Source organism: Emys orbicularis, chromosome 11 (genome assembly GCF_028017835.1).
Source record: "Emys orbicularis isolate rEmyOrb1 chromosome 11, rEmyOrb1.hap1, whole genome shotgun sequence".
NCBI lineage: Eukaryota > Metazoa > Chordata > Testudines > Emydidae > Emys > Emys orbicularis.
Window position 1 is genome coordinate 76,903,511 of NC_088693.1, and position 23,620 is coordinate 76,927,130.

Genomic DNA, 23,620 nt, shown 5'->3' on the forward strand with positions numbered 1-23,620 from the left:
TATGTGCCTTCCAAGACAACCCTGTTTAAAGCATGTTGTTCCCCCAGCCCATAATTGGTAGCAGAAATGCAAACCAAGTATGGGAGCACATGATAAGGACACACAGCAGAATGCAGACTTAGCATCTGACTTTTTAACCAGTCGCCAAAAGCTTGCTAAATCGAGTGTATCACTGTCCTCTGAGCAGCAGTCCTGCAGAAGAGCTTTGGGTCCAGCTGTGGAGTGAACTGTATCTTCTCAAAAGGGAGAGTAAGATGGAAGGAACTTCCCCCTGCTGTTAAATTTCTGGTGTCTTGAGCAGAGGTTTATTTCAAGGAAAGAAGTGGGGCGCTAGAGGTCGGAAATCCTCATTGGCTGTATAAAGAAAAACTCCTTAGCTACTCTGCATAAGATGCCATTAGTTGTAAGGGCTCTGCCTCAGAAAGGGGCAGGTGCCCTGTCCTGGGACTGGAAGAACAAATGTACAGGGAAAAATGCCCCCAGCTGCCTCAGATCTCCCCCTGTATACAGCAGGGTTGAGGGGTGTCAGGCGTTCAGTGCCACACTCCCATGTAACCTCACCCCCGCAGGCAGTTTCCAGTTCATCATCCCCAGCTATAGTTCCTGGCACAGGTACTGCCCCCCATCGCTTCCCCAACAATCCCCGCAACTGCCTGAGGCTCTGCCACACCCCACCCATCTCAGGCTGTTCCATCTTCCCAACAACCCTCCAACAGCCTCAGGCTCTGCCACACCCCACACCCCCACCTCAGGCTGTTCCATCCCCCCAACAACCCTCCAACAGCCTCAGGCTCTGCCACACCCCACCCACCTCAGGCTGTTCCATCCCCCCAACAACCCTCCAACAGCCTCAGGCTCTGCCACACCCCACACCCCCACCTCAGGCTGTTCCATCCCCCCAACAACCCTCCAACAGCCTCAGGCTCTGCCACACCCCACCCACCTCAGGCTGTTCCATCCCCCCAACAACCCTCCAACTGCCTGAGGCTCTGCCACACCCCACCCATCTCAGGCTGTTCCATCCTCCCAACAACCCTCCAACAGCCTCAGGCTCTGCCACATCCCACCCACCTCAGGCTGTTCCATCCCCCCAACGACCCTCCAACAGCCTCAGGCTCTGCCACACCCCACTCACCTCAGGCTGTTCCATTCCCCCAACAATCCTCCAACAGCCTCAGGCTGCCACCCACCAGCAATCCCACTAACTGCTGAGGCTCTCCCCCCTCTCCACTTCAGGCTGTTCTATCCCCAACACCCCCCAACAGTCTCAGGGTCTCCCATTCCACCAGGAACCCACACCAGCCTCAGGCTCCACCAGTGCTTTCTCTCCACCCCACTCGCAATGACTCAGTGAACCCAGTCTGCCACACTCCGACCCTGACTCCCTGAAATGCTCTGGACCCCACTGACTTTTCCAGGCTCCCCAGTCACTTCTGACTTCCCATTCCCCAGCTGCTCATGCATCTGCCCAACCCAACCTCCTGTGCAGAGAGGGAGTGCTCCTGCCTCCTTGCCAGAGCGGCCCTGGGCCCTGGGGCACCCTGAGGGGAGTCAGTGACCATTCCTGGTGAGATGTCACCCATGGAGTTGAGCAGAACTTGGTAGCTCTGATCCTGGATGGGGAGAAGGGGCAGAAGGGAGTGCCGCTTCCACAACATGCTCCGGATCCTTTGGGAGCCCCTCTGTAGGGACTGTGCAAAGGAAGGCTCTATGGGTTAGCAGGGAGCAGGGCTAGGGGCTGGCTGGGCCCTGTAGATTCCACTGCTCCCCAGCACTGAGGTAGTACAGGTTAGTGCACACTGCACCTTCAGCAACTAATGCACAGCTTCCCCCTCCATGCTTCCAAGAGCCACCCCCACCTCTGAGCCCTGGCAACGTGGCTCTTTCAGGAGCCACACACAGATCCCGGCCCTCTGTGCAGATGGCACAGTTTAGGCCATACCCCCTGTCTCTCCAGGGGAGGGAAGGCCCCACACCTGACTGATTACATGAGACCTCCAGCGTCAAAGCAATGGAGGGCTCCAAGCAATGTGTCCCTTTGGGTCACTGGTATGCCACATGGCAGCAGAAGGGAGGTGTTTGAGAAAACTACAGTGTGGACCAGGTCCATGGGGCGATGGGAATTTGCATGTAGATCAACTCAAGGTGCATTTTGACTTGTAGTAAAACTCCAGTATTTTCAAATATATTTACAGTGGTTCCCATTAAAATATCAGTGTTTTCTTACAATTAGCACTCTGTGGTTTTTCCATGTGCTTTGGATTGGCAATATCTCTAAAGTCTCTGTTGGGAAATCTTGACCTTTTAAAAACAACTACTGTATCCAGTTTATTTTTTAAGAAAGTTGATTTGCATCTGTCCAAGACACCGTCCTATCTGTGGCTAATTCTGTATGCAATCATCGAAAGATATCACAGAATAGCCTCAAGAGATTGGGCTGTTTATTTTGGACGTTATTTAAGATTATGCTTATTGCACCACTTTTCATTTCGACAACTCTAGTTATCGAGTCCCCATTAGAAATAAGTATGTATATTACTGATCCTTTTGGACCTGATTTGTAATTAGGAGCTGACAAGCATGTACACCAATGAACTATGTTCAGAGCCTGACCATTTAAAAAAAATTAAAGCAAAATATCAAATGGAAATTTAAAGGAAAAATTGAACAATTTAGAGAACATCCTCAATCTGTTTTCCTTTCTATTACTATACCCTGTGTGAATACAGCCCAGGGCGTGAAAGATTTGGGAATGGAAATTTAACCCTTTGGAGACTGTGGACATGTATAATGCGAGTAAAAGATATTACCTCACCCACCTTATCTTTGTCAATGTTCTAAGAATCAGAGAATAGAATTTTTGATGGCAAGAAAACACTGAATTGGCTTTTGTGTCCGATTTCTCTACACTTGTTATTGGTCTTCACCCCACCAAGCTGAGGATATGACTGAGCCAAACACCTTGTTGTTTGCAAAGAGTGATGTAACTTTTCAAAGGTTACGAGACTTTCCTCTTCTTTGCTGTCTTTACTCTCCCTTTACAAAGTGTTATCCATCCTTTATGCCATTTATTTTGGAATCATCTGAAAAATGTTTTAATTAATCAGCTATGTATTACTACCCAATAAACTCCTTAGCACTGGGACATCTACTTTACAGCTGTTGGCAGACAATAATGCTTATTTTCAAAGTGTTAAAAAGAGTATGTTAAAGGATTGTTGCAAAACTTTGCTGAAGAGACAAGATACCTAGAAAACACCAAACCCTGAATTACAGCGGGTGAAATTCACCACAATGTAGAGAGCCACCACAAGGCCTACATGCCACTTAAATGCCACTTACGCTCTATTTTGAGGGCATAAGTGAGACATAAGTGGTACACTGGACTTTTGCTGCATCTCTGCCCGGGGTACATTTCACCCTAATGTAGTAACATAATGTATGTACAGATTAAAAGTGTATAAATACTGGACATTTTATAATTGTAAACAAAATATTTCTCACTTTCTAAGGCCCGAGAGCAGGATTTTGCGTTACCCCTGCAAAAGCTAATGATGACATCACAAACACCTAAATAACTGAAGGGTTTAGGGTCTGATTCTGAGCTCACTTACACCATCAATGATGTAAAACAGAATTGGGCCTTTCATTGCTAATTCTACACATTACAGGCCATTCTGTCACTGATTTGAGTGTTTCTTTCTAAACAAACTCTTCCAAGATGCTGAGCTGCAGGGCTCAGCAAACCCTTTGTCAGACCTGAGAAGCAAATCACACTCACTCTGCACAAAGGTGCTGTTTCGGTGACTGTTGCTATGTCCCTTTTGGACAGTGGATAGAGACAATTTATCTGTAGTGGCCAGGAGGGGGAAATCGCTGTCTGTTGAAGTCAGTACCAAGGACAGAGACATTTCCTTAGCCCCCTTTTCCCTACACCAGCCACAGATCCTGGACTGAATTATTTTTCTTTCTGTAAATACCCTGCTTTGTAGTGTTAGCATGTCTATGGGCTGAGACTTTCAACGCCACACGTGGGGTTTGGATGTCCAGTTCCCGCTAACTGTAAGAGAAATTGGATGTCCAAATCTCTTACGTGGCTTTGCAAATCCCAGCCATAATGTTTTGTAGGGTAGATGAATATGACTAAAGGATTCAGTTCTGCTAGTGGAAACCTTCCTCTGGCTAAACTCCCACTGACAGATGGAAATTCTGTCTGGAGGAAGAACACTATTTCAGAATGATCAATCCTGGGTAGGAGTATAGGCCATGTACAGGGGGAAAAGGGAAGTAGTTGGTGCCGTTTACAGTTGGTATATTCTGCGCACATCTCATGCTCCGGCCATAAGTGTAGCAGCAAGCTGGCAAATTCAGAGCCCTGGTTAATACTGGCTTCCCAAATATCTGCTGTATATTAAGTGATGGTGATGTTTGTAGGATGTCACTTTGCACACCCCCCGTACAAAGCCATTTAGCTCTATCAATTATGGTTCAAGCTATTAGGACCCTAGTTCTGAGGTTGCAGGAAAGGGCACCATGTTGGGTGATCAGAATGCTAGAGCCCTAACTTGTGGTTGCTGAGCTCCTGTCGGATGGCCGGTCCCTGAGGGATCAGGTTGGTCGTGAGAGGTGACTCGGGCTTGCAGTTACGTTGTCTGTTCAGCTGTGCAACTTCTAAATTCAAGTTGGACTATCATGAAAGGATGGTCTCTAGATAAAAGAAAAAAGTTCTCAGAAATAAATTCAAACCCGCAGCCCACCCTCTCTCTAAGGATCGGTCTCCGCAGCATGGTATGATTTACGGCTTGGGCAGAAGTACCTGCACTAGCTGTCATCTGGCTAGCAAGCTAAAAAGGACGCCGTGATGGGGGCTTCAGTGGAGGCTAGCAATGACAATATGTACCCAGGGAGGCCAAGCGGGCTCGTACAGCCCACGCTGCCATGTCTTTACTGCTATTTTTAGTGAGCTAGCTACATTAAAGCTAGCGCGGGTATGTCTACCTTCCCCCTCCACGATTGCAGCATAGATGTGGCCTAAATGCCTCCCTGCCTGACTTGTAATGGTCTCAGTTCCACAGCATGTAGCATGCCCATCAACTCCTAGAAGGAACTTCTATGATACACACATGGAACAGATGGACAGCGTAACCCCTAAGAACCACATGTGATATGTGTTTCATGGCATAGCATGGAATCCAGGGATGAATACATGAATTTGCTTTCCACTCAAATGTTTCCATAGTTGTGACCTCCCAGCCCTGGTCTACACTGCAAATGTCTGTCGGTATAACGACATCGCTCAGGGGGTTGGAAAACACTGACCGAACTCCCAGGGACCCGGCTACTGCCTCTCCCGGAGGTGGAGTACTTGCACCGGCGGAGAAACTCTCCCATCAGCATAGGTAGCATCATGACTAAGCGCTGCAGTGCCACAGCTGCAGCGCCGTAAGTGTAGACAAGCCCTCAGTCTCAGCCCCTGTGATACGGTAATGCCGACTACATCGATCCTCTTCAGTACAAACACAGCAGCATTCTGATCACCCAACATGGCGCCCTTTCCTGCAACCACAGAACTAGGGTCCTACCAATTTCACGGCCCTGAAAAATGCGTCACAGACCGTGAAATAAGCCCTTCCCCATGAAATCTGATCTCCCCCTTGCTGCTGGGAGCGCCTCAGTCAGGGGGCTCCTAGCTGCGAGTCCTGGCTGGGCTAGGGAGGGAGAGGACTTGTCCTTCCCCTGCATGGCCCCTCTCGTTCTCAGGGGGAGATCAGACCCACCTTGGAGTGCCTCCCCCTGCTGCAGGAAGCTCCAGCCCCAGAGGTTCCTGCAGCTGGAGGAGACTTGTGGAGATGGGTCCAATATCCCCCTGCTCCTGGGAGCACCCCAGCTGGGGGGGGGTCCTAGCTGTGAGTCCCTGCTAGGCTGGGAAGGGTCAGGACTTGCCTTGCATGGAAGCTCTGGAATGGCAGGATCAGACCCACTTCCTGGTACCTTGTGGGTTGGGACCCCCATGATTACAACACTGTGAAATTTCAGATGTAAACAGTTAAAAACATAAAATTGACCAATTAAAAAAACCCCTGGCTGTGAAATTGATCAAAATGGACTGTGAATTTGGTAGGGCCCTACTCATAACCTTAGAGTTATTTAATCAGATTCACACTGGAGAGATTGGAGGTGGTCACATGACAAGGGATTTTCTAAGCTAGCCAGCTGCTGCTATGTATTTATCCAGCTTCCCAAGCGTACCACTGTTCAAAAACCTTCAGGGCAATTTGTGCATTGGGTGTAAGGACTGTGCAGCAATTCTGCAGTGACATCCCAGTGCTGACCTCTAAATGAGGATCCTGTAATCCAAAGAGAGGCACTTGGGAACTCATACGTACATTTGCTAGAATTGTGTGTTGTTAAGTGACGGCTCTGGAGTTGCTTAGTGGGCAGCGCTGCTCCCTGTGACAGAAATCATTTCAAGCAGAGAGGCATGCTCATTGTGTAACGCGAAGGTCAACAGTGTGCCAGCAGTCTGGGGTGCTGAGTGCTTTATAGTGGCAGTCCAAAAAACCAGTGCTGACAAGAGTTGTGAGAGGAGCGGTTTTAACAGTGATGATAGGGTTCTTTATGGGGAGGGGGTGGATGCCTTGTCTGGCTTCATTTATACATAAAAAATACTTTTCCAAAAATCGTAAGGGGCTTCTCCCCCTTCCCAGATTGGCTATTACAGGGGGAAGGAATTTGTATAAAAGTTGCAGCTGAGGCATAGGGCTTAAATGGACACTACATCCAAGTCTAATGACATATCTTTTCCTTTTGCAGGCCTATACAATTCAGGGACAATATGCAATTCCACACCCGGATGTGAGTTTTACCCTAATTTTTCTTATACCCATTTTACTCTTTTACGTCACCTGCATGATACTGTTAATTACTACTAATATTAATATTAGACAATAATATTAATAGCATATTCTCAAAGTAACAGTCTGTGTGTAGTATCTGTAATACCTTGAATAGCCTTTTAACCTATTAGCACTAAACTTTATTCATATTGAGGACTTGGCCTGATGTTAAATTATTTGTATTGTTCAGTGCTATCCCTTCACTAAGACATAAACCCTATATGCATTTTGTGCCTCAGAGAATGGTCAAAAATAGTCTTTTCCCTCTGTGTCCCCCTCTCCATAAAATGTTGCTAATGAAATACAATGGCTTATTCCGGAGCTCTTGTGAGGGGGTAGCTATGTTTGAAAGCTTAGAGTGTTCTGGCTGTCTCATAGACTTTGCTTTCTAAAAGCTGTGCCTTCTCACAGGTTGGTCTGTCTTTGGGTATGTTCTCAGTTGTATTGCAAAGGAAGTCTGGGTGTCTGGTGATGCTGATTTCGCTCCCCACTTTCCAGCTATTATTTTAGACTGAGCCCAGCTAGCTTTTAGAGCCTGGCTAGATCAGTTAGTAGAGCGTGACTCTTAATCTCAGGGTTGTGGGTTTGAGCCCACATTGGGTGATTAATATGGGGGGAGGGATAGCTCAGTGGTTTGAGCATGGGCTTGTTAAACCCAGGGTTGTGAGTTCAATCCTTAAGGGGCCATTTAGGGATCAGGGGCAAAAATTTGTCTGGGGAATTGGTCCTGTTTTGAACAGGGGGTCCTGAGGTCCCTTCCAAACCTGATATTCTATGATTGGTTTACAGTCAAACTGTTCAGTAGCCTAAACATAGATGCACACATTCCTCATGTTTTGGTGGAAGGGAACAAATGTCCCAACCACTCTCTTCAGCATGGCTTACAAGCAACACCCAAAAGACCCCTAGAAATGAATGGCAACACAGGTTTCTGTGTTGAGTTCAATTCCTAGTCAAGACTGTAGAGGAAGGCCCTTGGTGCTCTCTGTCTTTTCTGGTAAGGTTGTGGATTTTTTCTGTTGATCTTAATGTTAGTCGTGGGGAGAGGCGACATAGAGAGGAAAGAAAGAAAAGGAGTCTTTGTGCCAAATTCATTCCTGATTAATGCTTATTTCTAGTTAGAAATACCTGGGCTCAGGTGAGCGGGGAGTAAACACATCCCCTCTGTAGCTTTCACCTGTGTGGCTCGTGTGCAGCACCCAGCATAAATTAAAATGATCCTCCTCGACAGGTTCCCCAAGGGAAGGCAGGAGGGATACAGACGCCACCATCTCCAGGAGGCAACACTCTCCTGGGGTATAGGCCTGTTCCGTATCTTCCCTTGCTGACCCGTTCTGTCATTTTGAGGCATTCCCTCCTTAGTGTGAGGAGAAGCAGGGAAGAAGGCCAAACCATATGTTTTATAATGGTGGGTATGAACTAGGGCAAGTGCACTGAGGTGAGGTGAAAAGAGGGAGTCTTTTAGCCTTCCATGGGTGGAAGGAAGACCTTCCAGCTACACGGCTCTCAGGAACAGCGAACTGCAGCCACTGGGAGCTGAGGGGGGCCGTGCCTGCAGACGGTAAATGTAAACAAAATGTCTCGCGGCCTGCCAGCAGATTACCTTGATGGGCCGTGTACAGAAGGTTGCCGACCCCTGCCCTATAAGCTGAGAAGGGGTTACCTCAGTTCAACTAGGGACACCTGAGTCCAGTTAAGGGCTGCCTGAGGCCTTTGAAAACCCCTCCTCGGGGGGGCAGGGGGGGGGGGGAAGAGGCAAGCTGCTGCAGGGCAGTAGGGAGATAGGCTTCTCCAGGGTGAGAGGCTGCTCTCATCTGTACAGCGGAAACAACCAAACTGACTGCACCCTGGGCCAACACCCCTCCAGAGAGGGGGGCAGGAACACCGCTCCAGAGAGGGGGGAAGGAAAAGGAATCCCCCTTTATTTTGTGTTTGTGAATTTGTTTCTTTACTTGGTGGAGGACACTGTGTGTTTTTCACACATTTAAATTTTCTCCAAAGTTTTCATGAAAAAATGCACAATTTTCAGATTTTTCCAGAAATGACCCCTGAAATCCACCCCCCTCTTTTTTTGCTTTTTTGAAACCAAAAATGGAATTTTTTCATTATTTCATTTTTTACCGTTTTCTACCACCTCCTATTTCAGAGGCAAAAAGGAAGGGAAGAAAAGGGGAAAACATAAAAACTAAAATAGTGCAAAGTGCAAGGTCATTCACTTAGTAATGAACAACAAGAATTTTTGGTATAAGCTGGGAACTTATCAGTTGGAAGTGACAAAGGAGGAGAAAGGAAGAAAGAAACATGGGTGTATTGCTCTTTCTAAATACATCAGAGGGATAAACACCAAGGAGGGAGAGCCGTTATTTAAGTTAAGCGCCAATGTTGACACATGAACAAATGGATATAAACTGACCATTAACAAGTTTTCTAACCATCAGAGGAGTGAAGTCCTGGAACAGCCTCCCAAGGGGAGCAGTGGAGGCAAAAAACTAACTTGTTTCAAGACTGAGCTTGATAAAGTTATGGAAGGGATGGTATGATAAGATTACCTACAAGGCATGTGGCTCATCTGTGACTGCTAGTAGCAAAGATCCCCAATGGCTGGGGATGGGACACTAGATGGGGAGGGCTCTGAGTTACTACAGAGAATTCTTTCCCAGATGTCTGGCTAGAGGATCTCGCCCATGTGCTCAATGTTCAACTGATCACCATATTTGCGGTCGGGAAGGAATTTTCCTCCAGGTCAGATTGGCAGAGACCCTGGGGGATTTTCACCTTCTCTGCAGCATGGGGAACAGGTCACTTGCTGGTTTGAACTAGTGTAAATGGTGGATTCTCTGTAACTTGAAGACTTTAAATAATAATTTGAGGACTTAAATAATGCAGCCAGAGGTTAGGGGTCTTTTAGAGGAGTGTTTCTCAACCTTTTTTTTCTGAGTCCCCCACCCCCACCCCGACATGCTATAACAATTCCACGGCCCACCTGTACCACAATAACTGGTTTTCTGGATATAAAAGCCAGGGCCGCCACTAAGGGGTAGCAAGCTGGTCAATTGCCTAGGGCCCCATGCCACAGGGGGCACCGTGAAGCTAAGTTGCTCAGGCTTCTGCTTCAGCCCCAGGTGGCGGAGCTCAGGGCCCTGAGCTTCAGCCCCATGCAATGGGACTCTGGCTTTCTGCCCTGGGCCCCAGCAAGTCTAATACTGGTCCTGCTTGGATGGGGTGGGTGAGATGGTCCCTTCTGGCCTTAAAGTCTATGAGTCGCGGAGACCAGACTCTTAGAGCTGGGTCCTTTGCCGCATTAGCATAGTGGAAGGACCCTCCTGCAGGAAGTGGTGATTAGACCATGATGAAGGCATATTCCTCTGCCTACAATGGTCAGGCTGTTGCCTAAGATCAGCTCCATTGTGTCTGTTTGCATGCACAGCTTCACAAACAATTCAGGATATGACAAACCCATGAGGGTCATGAATACTGATCCTAGTGATTTAATGGAATATTAAGCTCATATTCTGTTAGTCTATTTGCAAATGCATTCTGTGGGCCTTGTGATGTGATTTTGTCAGATCTTTTAAGCTATGAAGGTTGGCCATAATCAGTACTTGGATGTGAGACTTCCAGCTATGACATATACCTGCAGGTGCTTTAGAAAGCAATACTGGAGATTCAGTAGGTGGAGCTCTTCCCTCTGAGGCAGTACTGAGGTAGGACTTCATATGGGGTTAGTGGCTCTGTGCTGCTAGAACCCCGACTTTTAGACAAAATGTAAAGTTGAGGTCCTGATCAGTTGTGTTCAGTAGAAATGCCTTTGCACTTTCCACAAAAATTGAGTGCCATGGTGAAATTCTACTCCCCAAAATCTGTGGCATTGGTTATGATATTCTTCCCTTCCTGGCCTCCTTTGTTGTATATTTTTTCTGTGCGCAGATTGAAGGCTGACAACTTCTACTTAGAGGTGGTTGCATTTCAGTGGTGAGTGAAGTGGTCGCTTTCTCTATAGTTGGCAATCATTTATGAAATTTGTAGAGTGTGTTGAGTGGTTGGATGAGTGATAGAAAGGAGCTGTGTTGCTATTAATATGCTTGCTTGTCTCGATGCTTGTATTTAAATGCTAAGCAGATATGGGCCTGGTTAGTACTTAGATGGGAGACCAGGGCAAGGTGAGGTCTGTGGAATATATGTATCCTTTGTGTACCAGGCAGACGCTTACTGACCTCAGCTCTTGCTAGCTACTAACAGGATACCAGAGTCTCCTTTTGTTTGATAGGTAACCTTATTGGTTTTGATTTACTATCTCCCTGGAATGTGTTCATCACAAATAAAGACAATCCTTTATTTGACAGATAGCTGTGTGGATATTTCGCGTAAGCCTATACTGTCCACATCTAGTTTTGCAATTTTTATTCATTCTTGCCAGTATTCACATTTGTTGGGGCTTTTATTATTTTGGAGTGGTGTTGGGGATGAAGGGAATACAGAAGATTTTTGAGGAGCAAGTATACAGATGAATATTGGGACGTATTTTTTTGACAAAATACTGATAAAAATAGAAAACATGATTTATTTTAAATGTTTTGTTCTTTTTTATAAACAACAAAGAAATAAGATGCAAGAGGCTGCTTTACTGCAACATGAAGACAGATATTTAATTGCATGCTGCCAGGAAGCCAGATGCTCCCCTGGAGTAAACTGGCATTACTTCAGTGGGCTGTCTGACCCAGGGCATTCAGGGTTAAGGTTCCCTGGGCAACTTCAGTTGTGTCCCCTTCACTTATGCTTCACAACAGCACCTCTTATAACATGATCATACAACTCTAGGATATGTGACATGTTGGTCTGTATTGCCCGATCCCTGTGACACACGTGCGTAGCACTTCATATCGCGTATGCAACAGATGTCATTACAAAGACAAAATATGCCACGGTGGCCTCTCAGTTCAGCACGAGGGCAAACAGTGGTAACCTCTTGACAGCACTCTGTGTGAACCATTGGCAGATGCTGTTGGCAAAGGAGCCGAAGGGAATTAGGTGCCCAACTCCCAATGAGCATCAATGAGATGTGGGCACCTAATTCTCCTAGACCCCTCTGAAATCTTAACTGTAACCCCCATCACTCTGTATTGTGCAATCTGCTATTGAACAACCCATTGCAAATCTCATGTTGTTCAATAATCTCATGTTGTTCAATAATCAATATGGTTTAACAGACTACTTCTTGCATAACAACGTACAAATCAAAGCTTCTGAAAATGGAAACTACTGAAATGATGTTTACTATTCAGCCAAATGTAGTGGTAATAACACACAGACTGGGCCAAATTCTGTTAGAGGCACTGTTTTAGTCGAGTATAACAGAGATCAGTGTTACCCATTTGTTTGTTTCCAATATACCCCTTTTAACATAGCATTGTATATATTTTCTAGGAAGTTTTTATTGTATATATTTCAATTTCTCTCCTTAAGTAGACTGTGAATAATGATGAGTATTCTTTGCTAGTCAGATCAACATGCCCTTTCTCCTAATTGTCCTTCTCAATACACCCCAGCATTGACTCAGACTGTATTTCTTATTGTTATGATGTTGCTCTCTGACAGAGGAACAAAACATATTATGGTATATGCTGTATTGTGGAAGCATTTGTGCTCTGGTCAGTGATAGGCAAATAATATTTGTGATTTGTTCAATACTCTGTGGCCAAATCCTGCAGAATTTACAGAGACCTCATTCAGTGCCTGAGTAATTTGGCTCTGTATTTGTGTCTCTTTCAAGGCTATATTATTTAAAACAATGCTCAATTATTTAGTTAATGGAAATATGAAAACAATTTTACTAGGTAATTTTCTCTTTCACTTGCTGCAACACACATTTGTCTTTGATCTTTCCCTTTTTATTGATACTGCAGCAACGTTGTTATCCTGGGGATTTGTAACTATCTGTAAGGAATGAATGAATACATACATCCTGGGCCAAACCCCAAATTCCTTTCTCAGTTTTCCGTGGCTAAATTGATCACTCGAGTGAATGGGAGTTTTGTCTCAGTAAGGACTTCAGGGTGGCCCTTGGGCATTCATGTACAGATTGAGAAAGGTAATCTCTATTTGGAATTTGCAATGGAAGGGAAGCCAGTGGTGACTGGGAGGCTAGGGTTTTTTTGGGGTATGATGAGCACAGGAACTGTTTTAGCATAGTGGGACCTGATACTGTGTGTCCTGAGCCATGCACCAGATTGCCCAGTTACCCTTAATAGGGTATAAGCAGACATTTTGCCAGTACCTAGTGATGCTTTCCCATCATGGCAGCTTGGTTACCAGGATATGTCATCATAGTTTTATACTGTGAACCTGAGTAATGTTACCAGATTGGCCCATTACTTTGGGCTATGCTCATTTATTCGGGTTACTCTTCTGGGGAAGGAGATTCTGTAATCCTATCAATGTACTGCTTGTGTCACTTGTGTGTTCATATGGAGCTCTACTTCTCCCTTCTGCAAGTCCCCTCCCAATGAAGCTATCCTGCAGGACCTAGGTTCCCTAGGGCTGGGTTACTCCAGCCCCAGAACCGGATGAACACACCCACACCCACACATACATTAACAGAGCAAGTCTGAGCGGACCGGGTCAATCAGCACTGTCAAGCTGACCCCTTATAGGTCTCTGGACTCACTGGGCTGGATGAAGCAGCACTTTCAAGCTGTTACCCTTATGCGTCCCAGATTCAGCATGTCCCTATCCCCACTCTCACATCACAATTGTACTGGTAGTAACCTACTTGATGAGCAAACCCCACAGTATTTTGGGCGCTGCAGGGATCTTTAGCTTAGGTAAAAGAAGCGTTGCTGCAGAGTAAATGGGGGAAGCTAAAAACACAAACGAGTAAAGTTCAGCAAGAGAAAGAGAACCAACCAAGTTAACCATAAAAGTTATTTATTGAATAATAGTGATAACTACACAAGGAGAGCCTAAACCAACAGAACATACATTATTAAAGGTTAATACCTAAGGTAGAAAGGAAAACAGAGAGAGCGAAAGACGGGGGATCTCACCCATTCTGTGAGGCTTGAACTGGTCGGGGTTCCCAGGTGATGGTGGTAGTGGAGGGTCCTGAGTGCTGGAGACAGGCAGAGCCCCCAGCACGATCAGTCAGGAGAAGATGGAGTTCCAGTGGAACTGATGCATAGTTTGGATCTAAGCATCAGAACCCTGACTAGAGGGTGAGTAGGGATTTTTGTAGAGAAAATACAATGGTTCAAGGGAGAACACTAGATTTGTTTATAGGTAAGCTGATGACTCAAGGGTTTTCTTTAGGCTAGACAATAGGAGCTGATCACTCTTGGCTATGGGTGGTGTTTTCTTCCAGGGAGCTCACAATGCAACTAGGCTGCTTCAGTATTTGGATATCAATTAAGGATTCATTACTAGAATTGGTCTGATAATTGCTGAGCTGGGTGTGTGCAGACATAGGTTCAGTAGCATCTGGAGCAGAGATTCCCATGATGCAGTGCTTCCCTGCTTTTTCTGGTCCCAGAGTTCAGTGTGGTTCTCTGTTCTCCATTCTGTATGTAAATTGAGATGTCTTCCTGTCCCATCTTTCATGCAGATGAGGCTAGGGGAGTTGTCTCTGCTCTCCATTCTGTATGCTAATGGAGATGTCTTACTCTTGTCACCCTTGTCAGGAGGGGTCTAGGTGTGTCTCCCAACACCCTTCACTGCTCTCTGCAAGTTTTTTCCTCTGATGGGTTTTGGTTTAAGCAGAGGCTGAGGGGGGGTGTCTTTCATGAGTCAGGCTGGATACTGCACCCTGGTTCCCCAAGAACACAGAGGTGTCTGGTATCAGTAAAGAGGAGGAGGAGATGGGTGGTGGTGGTTGGGGACTCCCTCCTAAGGGGGATGGAGTCATCTATCTGCCATCCAGACCGGGACACTCGAGAAGTGTGCTGCTTGCCAGGAGCTAGAATTCAGGATGTGACGGAGTGTCTGCTGAGACTGATCAAGCCCTCGGGCTGCTACCCCTTACTACTTCTCCATGTGGGCACCAATGATACTGCCAAGAATGACCTTGAGTGGATCACTGCAGACTACATGGCTCTGGGAAGAAGGATAAAGGAGTTTGAGGCGCAAGTCGTGTTCTCGTCCATCCTCCCTGTTGAAGGAAAAGGTAGGGACCATCGAATTGTGGAGGTAAATGCGTGGTTACGCAGGTGGTGTCAGAGAGAGGGCTTTGGATTCTTTGACCACGGGATGTTGTTCCGGGAAGAAGGATTGCTAGGAAGAGATGGGATCCACCTAATGAAGAGAGGGAAGAGCATCTTCGCAGGCAGGCTTGCTAACCTAGTGAGGAGGTCTTTAAACTAGGTTCACCGGGGGATGGTGGCATCACCACCACCACAGAAAGAATAGCAAATATGGCAGGCGACCAGCTTGGCTTAACAGTGAAATCGTCGGTGAGGTTAAACTCAAAAAGGAAGCTTACAAGAAGTGGAAATTTGGACAGATGGCTAGGGAGGAGTATAAAAATATTGCTAGAGCATGCAGCGGTGTAATTAGGAAGGCCAAAACACAACTGGAGTTGCAGCTAGCAAGGGATGTGAAGGGTAACAAGAAGGGTTTCTACTGGTATGTTAGCAACAAGAAGGGCAGGGAAAGTGTGGGATCCTTACTGAATGGGGGAAGCAATCCAGTGACAGATGATGTGGAAAAAGCTGAAGTACTCAATGCTTTTTTTGCCTCGGTCTTCACAGACAAGTTCAGGTCCCACACTGCTGCACTGTGCAACACAGTATGGGGAGGAGGTGAGCAGCCCTCAGTGGTGAAAGAACAGGTTAAGGACTATTTAGAAAAGCTAAAGTGCACAAGTCCATGGGTCCAGATCTAATGCATTCAAGGATGCTGAGGGAGTTGGCTGATGTGATTGCAGAGCCGTTAGCCATTATCTTTGAAAATTCGTGGCAATCGGGGGAGGTCCCGGACGATTGGAAAAAGGCAAATATAGTGCCCATATATTAAAAAGGGAAGAAAGAGAACCCCGGAAACTACAGATCAGTCAGCCTCACCTCAGTCCCCAGCAAAATCATGGAGCAGATTCTCAAGGAATCCATTTTGAACCACTTGGAGGAGAGGAAGGTGATCAGGAACAGTCAGCATGGATTCAACAAGGGCAAGTCATGCCTGACCAACCTGATTGTCTCCTATGATAAGATAATTGGCTCTGTGGATCTGGGGAAAGTGGTGGATGTGATATATCTTGACTTTAGCAAAGCTTTTGATACAGTCTCCCACAGTATTTTTGACAACAAGTAAAAAAAGTATGGATTGGATGAATGGACTATAAGGTGGATAGAAAGCTGGCTAGATCATCGGGCTCAACGGGTAGTGATCAACTGCATGATGTCTAGTGGGCAGCCGGTATCAAGTAGAGTGCCCCAGGGGTCGGTCCTGGGGCCGGTTTTGTTCAACATCTTTATCAATGATCTGGATGATGGGATTAATTGCACCCTCAGCAAGTTCGTGGATAACACTAAACTGGGAGGAGTGGTAGATACGCTGGAGGGTAGGGATAGGGTCCAGAGTGACCTAGACAAATTGGAGGATTGGGCCAAAAGAAATCTGATGAGGTTCAACAAGGACAAGTGCAGAGTCCTGCACTTAGGACGGAAGAATCCCATGCACCGCTACAGGTTGGGGACCGACTGGCTAAGCAGCAGTTCTGCAGAAAAGGTCCTGGAAATTACAGTGGACGAGAAGCTGGATATGAGTCAGCAGTGTGCCCTCGATGCCAAGAAGGCCAACGGCATATTGGACTGTATAAGTAGGAGCATTGCCAGCAGATCGAGAGAAGTGATTATTCCCCTCTATTCAGCACTGGTGAGGCCACACCCGGAGTATTGCGTCCAGTTTTTCTCCCCCCACTACAGAAGGGATGTGGACAAATTGGAAAGAGTCCAGTGGAGGGCAACAAAAATGATTAGGGGGCTGGGGCACATGACTTATGAGGAGAGGCTTAGGGAACTGGGCTCATGTAGTCTGCAGAAGAGAAGAGTGAGGGGGGATTTGATAGCAGCCTTCAACTACCTGAAGGGGGGTTCCAAAGAGGATGGAGCTAGACTGTTCTCAGTGGTGGCAGATGACAGAACAAGGAGCAATGGTCTCAAGTTGCAGTGGGGGAGGTCTAGGTTGGATATTAGGAAACGCTATTTCACCAGGAGGGTGGTGAAGCACTGGAATGGGTTACCTAGGGAGGTGGTGGAATCTCCATCCTTAGAGGTTTTTAAGGCCCGGCTTGACAAAGCCCTGGCTGGGATGATTAGCTGGGGTTGGTCCCGCTTTGAGCAGGTGGTAGGACTAGATGACCTCCTGAGGTCTCTTCCAACCCTAATCCTATATGATTCTATGATTCTATGAAATGCTGGCTCACAACACTTTCCTCACAGCTCTTCAAAATACAGAAATTAGAAATATAGGACATGTTGAAAGCCGTTTAGGCATTAGTTTAAACAGCTGCTTTACCCTACTGCCTGGATGCGGAGTTCCCTACGTCTTTTGAGTTTTTTCATTACACTCAGGTGCGTTTGTTACATATCCATATGAAAAGTATTTTCATTCAATAACAGAGACAGAAAGGGTTTCACTATTTTCCCTGGCCCTGAGCAGCTCCAATGAATGGTCTGTGGCTCCTGAAGTCATTCCATTGGGCAAAACGTCGTCTCTTCACACTGATGTAGTTCGGAATGCTCAGGTCAATGAGCAATCTGATTGGCTTTACTCCGGTTGCCATTTCACAGCCCCAATAACAGTGGGCAGGAGATGTGTCGTTCAGGGCAGGAAGGATGGGAAAGCTAGTCTGGTAATGAGGAAACAGCTCTTGTAAGGTACTGCACTGCAGCTGTCCTTGGACGGCAGCGATGAGAGGCTTCAGCATGGAGATGCTAATTTTAAAAGAGGAAAGTGAAGGGGTAAAGAACCATTGAAAATGAACCCAAAGAGATTTATTTTGGTCTCCATTTTAGTGTAAAGCAGGATAAGGTCTGTTTTTTAGAAAATAATCCTGTTCTTTTTTTGTTTCAGTTAGAGCAGAGGTGAAAATCCGGCCCTCGAGCTCCTGCTGGGAAGCGGGGTCTGAAGCTTGCCCTGCTCCCATGCTCCAGTCGGGGAGTGGGGTCGGAGGCCGCTCCACGCGCGCAGGCGAGGCTCCCAGAAGCAGCAGCATGTTCCCCCTCTGGCTCCTATGCTTAGGGGCAGCCAGGGGGCTGCGTGCGCTGCCTTTGCCCCAAGCGCCACCCCCACAGCTCCCATTGGCCAGGAACTGCGGCTAATGGGAACTGTAGGGGTGGCACCTGCAGATGGAGCAGCGTGCAGAACAGCTTGGCCACACCTCCGCATAGGAGCCGAAGGGGGGACATGTCGCTGTTTCCAGGAGCTGCATCATGTAAGCGCCGACCGGAGCCTGCACCCCTGACCTCCTCCCATGCCCCAACCCCCTGCCTCAGCCCTGATCCCTCTCCCACACCCTAACCCCCTGCCCCAGCCCGGAGCCCCCTCCCACACCCTGAACTCCTCATTTCTGGCCCCACCCCAAGGCCTGCACCCCCAGCCAGAGCTCACCCTCCCCCATGCCCCAATCCCCTGCTCCAGCCCTGATCCCCCTCCCACCCTCCGAACTCCTTGGTCCCAGCCTGGAGCACCCTCCTACACCCAAATCCTGCATCCCCAGCTCCACCCCAGAGCCCGCACCTCCAGCTGGAGTCCTCCACCTCACCTGCTCCTGCACCCCAATCCCAATTTCGTGAGCATTCATGGCCCACCATACAATTTCCATACCCAGATGTGGCCCTCGGGCCAAAACGTTTGCCCACCCTTGAGTTAGAGAGTTGTCTGCCCAGTAGACTAACATGTCTTATTCCCGGGTTTCCATGTTGGTTTGCTGGAATCATACTGCATGTGACATTAGGGGTTATTCTCATTTTGATTCATTGGGACTTATACACAAAACTCTCTGTGCACTGACATGACACTGTGCCCCCTCGATCAGTAAAGCCTTGAGAGAGTTTAAAAGCTGATACTTCATGTCTGTTGTTGCACTAGAACACTAGAGCTCGCCCTCTTGGGTTGGTTAGAATCTGGCCTATTATTCCTTAACTTTAGCAAAGCTTTCGATACGGTCTCCCACGGTATTATTGCCGGCAAGTTAAAGAAGTATGGGCTGGATGAATGGACTATAAGGTGGATAGAAAGCTGTCTAGATCGTCGGGCTCAACGGGTAGTGATCAATGGCTCCATGTCTAGTTGGCAGTCGGTATCAAGCGGAGTGCCCCAAGGGTCGGTCCTGGGGCCGGTTTTGTTCAATATCTTCATTAATGATCTGGAGGATGGCGTGGATTGCACCCTCAGCAAGTTTGCTGATGACACTAAACTGGGAGGAGTGGTATATACGCTGGAGGGTAGGGATAGGATACTGAGGGACCTAGACAAATTAGAGGATTGGGCCAAAAGAAATCCAATGAGGTTCAACAAGGACAAGTGCAGAGTCCTGCACTTAGGACGGAAGAATCCCATGCACTGCTACAGACTAGGGACCGAATGGCTAGGCAGCAGTTCTGCAGAAAAGGACCTAGGGGTTACAGTTGTCGAGAAGCTGGATATGAGTCAACAGTGTGCCCTTGTTGCCAAGAAGGCTAACGGCATTTTGGGCTGTATAAATAGGGACATTGCCAGCAGATCGAGGGGCGTGATTATTCCCCTCTATTCAACACTGGTGAGGCCTCATCTGGAGTACTGTGTCCAGTTTTGGGCCCCATACTACAAGAAGGATGTGGAAAAATTGGAAAGAGTCCAGCAGAGGGCAACAAAAATGATTAGGGGGCTGGAGCACATGATTTATGAGGAGAGGCTGGGGGAACTGGGATTCTTTAGTCTGCAGAAGAGAAGAATGAGGGGGGATTTGATAGCTGCTTTCAACTACCTGAAAGGGGGTTCCAAAGAGGATGGAGCAAGGCTGTTGTCAGTGGTGGCGGATGACAGAACAAGGAGTAATAGTCTCAAGTTGCAGTGGGGGAGGTTTAGGTTGGATATTAGGAAAAACTTTTTCACTAGGAGGGTGGTGAAGCACTGGAATGGGTTACCTAGGGAGGTGGTGGAATCTTCTTCCTTAGAGGTGTTTAAGATCAGGCTTGACAAAGCCCTGGCTGGGATGATTTATTTGGGGATTGGTCCTGCTTTGAGCAGGGGGTTGGACTAGATGACCTTCTGAGGTCCCTTCCAACCCTGATATTCTATGATTCTATGATACTCTTTTCCACTGGTTTGTTTAAAAGTTGACAGTTTGCATGCCAAATGCTTCTGATGTTCTTACTTGCCAGCTCTCTGGTAACTGACTGATAGATACCATTTCCAAAACTCCTCTCCGCCTTTCCACCTGTTTTCTTCTGCCTCCAGTGCTTCACCCTCACCACTGCTGATGTCAGACTCCCCTGCACTCCCTCCCTCAGATGTGCTGCAGGAGCCAGGACCTTTAGGATGTTGTTTCACATGCAAATTTAAATGACAACTCCCCCACTTACCTGCGGAGGACTGGACTAATTGATCTAATAGGTCTTTTCCATTTCTGATGTCTATGATTCTGTTAAACTTCCCAGGCCACCCAAGCTCTGGAAGATTATTGAAGGGGGAGTGATACAGGGCACTCCTTCCTGCATAGACAGCAAAATGTCAAAGGGGGCCGTATCAGGATGGAATTTCTATCTCTTCAATTTTCTTAAATTTGAAATCAATAAAACAGAGCACAAAATGTATTCCAAACATATTATTCTTCCAAGGTCTCTTTTTAAGGGGCCAGGAAAAGACTCCGAGCACAACAAGGGATATACAGGCTCTGAAATACTTACCTGTTTTGGCTGAAGCCCATGTTTTGCCAACTGCTGGGTGGTTTGTATTGAAAAAGAGACTACTTTAAGAGCTACAATTGGTTTGGCAGCTAGATAAATTTTCCTTTAAATGTGCAGTATCCAAGTCAAGCAAGGGGAACATCCAGTGGGTAATGAACCAAAATGGCCAATTACTGTACATTTTTGAGAGCTATCCCAGGAACTATCCGTGCTTTTTAAATATTGGAATTTGATTGTTATGGACCTGGCAGCATATTTGACACTGCTCAGATATTTTTACAACTATTCTTAGCTAGCAGCAGTCAGTCACAGTGAGTTACAAAGTCTGATCAGCCAAGTTGCAGCTGGAATTGCTTTGCTTTGACACCCTTCTACCTGTGTTGACAGCTCCTTGTTCCGTCAGGGCACGTGGCGCTATCTGTGGGCTGGCAGGATCAGGAGAGATCTGCACTGACAAAGTTAAACTATTTCAGTTAGAGACCAAAACTGGGCTTGCTGCTGGTATCGTACTTCAGACCCTGATCAAGCACTTCTGCTAAAGATTTGGGCTTTACTGTATCTACCCAGGCCAAGTCCTTCTGTTAATGTCGTGTTTGCCATGTCTTAACATGGCGTCCTGCTTTGGTTTTTTTATTATAATTTTGTTCTTAATTTTTTTGGTGTGACTTGTTGTATTCTATAACAATAACCTTCTTAGTTCTAATGTCCCTCCTACCCCTCAGCAGTTGACCAAGCTCCACCAGTTGGCTATGCAGCAAACCCCCTTTACTCCCCTTGGACAGACCACCCCCGCTTTCCCTGGTACGTACCCAGATGCCCTTTACAGATTTCCTTCTCTTCTTACCTGTAGAGTTTCTCTCTCTTTCTAAGCTTGTTTTATTTAATGGAAATAAATAGGACAAGTAAAGTGAAGTTGCAAATGTCAATGGTGAAAAGTTAACAAAGATTAGTATTTCAAAGTGCTTTTCCTTATGGCTCAGCTCATTGTAATTGTGCTTGTACAGTCTGCTCTTGGGAAGCCATGTTTATCTGCTTCCTGCTTTGCTAGCTTGAATAGAGGTTAATCAACCTTGGGATAAAACTAATGCTTGTGGGCCCTTTCTAGCACAGAGGAGTGGGTATTCACTGCCATGGGTTGGTATGTCCTTTGGGAGACATCCATGCACTCTGACAGTGCTTCATTTGTTGAGCATTGTCTGCAGATTCAAAAATCTGTAAAGGCTGTGTAAATTCCTTTCAGCTCTTCCGATTGATCTCAATCACTGTCCAGGATGTTCTCTTCACATGCACAAAGTAGCTGTAGAATGTCAACAGAAACGTACCGTACATGAAGCCTCTTTGGTTTGTGCTTCATGAGAAGTGGTGGGAATTAGCCATAGTTTTAGGGGGAAATCCTGTCCTCTGGTGAAGGAGGCCTTTGAAGAAGTATGCTACAATGGAGGACCCCCAGAACTCTAGTTAGGGCTATATGTCTCAAACTTTGCTAGCAGAATTGATAATACAGTTTAAATTTTTCATTGTGAACTAGGGTGGCAGCTATAGAGTAGGGAATTAAAATACTTAAAATACCTTCATTTCACTCGATGGTCAAAATGCCAACTGGAAATTCCTTTTCTGCCATTTTGTCCATCATATTTTGAGCTTCCTAGATGAAGTGACATTGCTTATCTCCTTGAAGGCAAAAGCATTAAATCTGTTTCTTCTTTGCTCTTCAGGAGAAAAGCTGCCCTTACATTCCTCCGAAGAAGCTCAAAATCTGATGGGCCAATCATCAGGTAAAATAAAAGCTACAGGGAAATCTAGTAGGCTTCTGTTGCGATATTTCTTGAATAGGACCCTATCGTTGCTGTAATCATACATAAATTGTCTTATTGTGTTGACAAGACAGTACGACTTCCAATGGGCAAGAACTGATGGTGTAGGACAGTACCTGCCATTTTCTTTCTACAGTATGTCCAAGGAAGTGAATAAATTTGCCCGTACTGTACTGTACTTCAATAGTCCACTAATAGTCTCTTGATATGTGTGTATCATTCATGCTAATGGGAATTATGCATGGTCAAGAGAATAACAGAATTATGACCTATATTATTGTATTTGATTTTTATAAAGTTCTCCATGAGATAACAGAAGAATACCCATGGGAGGCATGAGACCGCATTGCTCTGTTAGTGTAGCTTTATTAATCCATCCAAAGTAAGATAGCTTTCTAAGCTATGCAATGCGTTAATGTATCTGAGTAAAGTTGTCATTTTTGATACATTCCTATTTCAAATTTTCTGCGCTGACAATTGGCTAAGAAGCTAACACATGCCAGCACAGACTTTCTTTAATAATAATTGTTTATATCTTAAATGCAGTCAGAACAGGGTGTTTTAGCACTTGAGAGTAAATGATAGAAGAAATTAACCACTTGAAAAATACTGTTGACATTCACATAACTTAACATACCTTTAATTTAAACATACATTTGCAAAATAATCGTTTCATAATATGGCCTAGTGCTAATAAGTTAATGGATTTTCCGGTGAATATTTTATTCTTCATGCCAATGAAAAGAATTTTTGGGATCTTATTGTACTATAATATCTCTTGTTGGGGAATGGAAGTACATTTTATTAAAGCAGTCTGGGTATATTTTATGGGCTATATCCTCAGCCCATGTAAATCAGCGTAGCTCCAATGAAGCCAATAGAGTCACGTCTATTTATGTCAGCTGAAGATCTGGCCTTATGTTTAAATCGTAGCCTTACGTATAGTCACGGGTATTTTTAGTAAAAGTCATGGACAGGTCACAGGCAATAAACAAAAATTTACGGCCCATGACCTGTCCATGACTTACATTAA

The 23,620-nt window shown here is 46.1% G+C and overlaps 1 protein-coding gene across 8 annotated transcripts in view; it reads left to right on the forward strand.

Moving 5' to 3' along the window:
- The window catches only part of PCBP3 (poly(rC) binding protein 3), a 68,693-nt gene that overhangs the window by 25,638 nt on the left and 19,435 nt on the right, over nt 1–23,620 (forward strand). For 3 of the 8 annotated variants that reach the window (XM_065413140.1, XM_065413143.1, XM_065413146.1), the window contains 3 exons: nt 6,814–6,855; nt 21,499–21,574; nt 22,489–22,548. In XM_065413140.1, coding sequence (XP_065269212.1) covers nt 6,814–6,855; nt 21,499–21,574; nt 22,489–22,548 — 178 coding nt within the window. Of the gene's footprint in view, nt 1–6,813; nt 6,856–21,495; nt 21,575–22,488; nt 22,549–23,620 lie in introns of all 8 variants that reach the window. The other 5 variants (XM_065413139.1, XM_065413142.1, XM_065413141.1 and 2 more) reach the window with 3 other exon arrangements.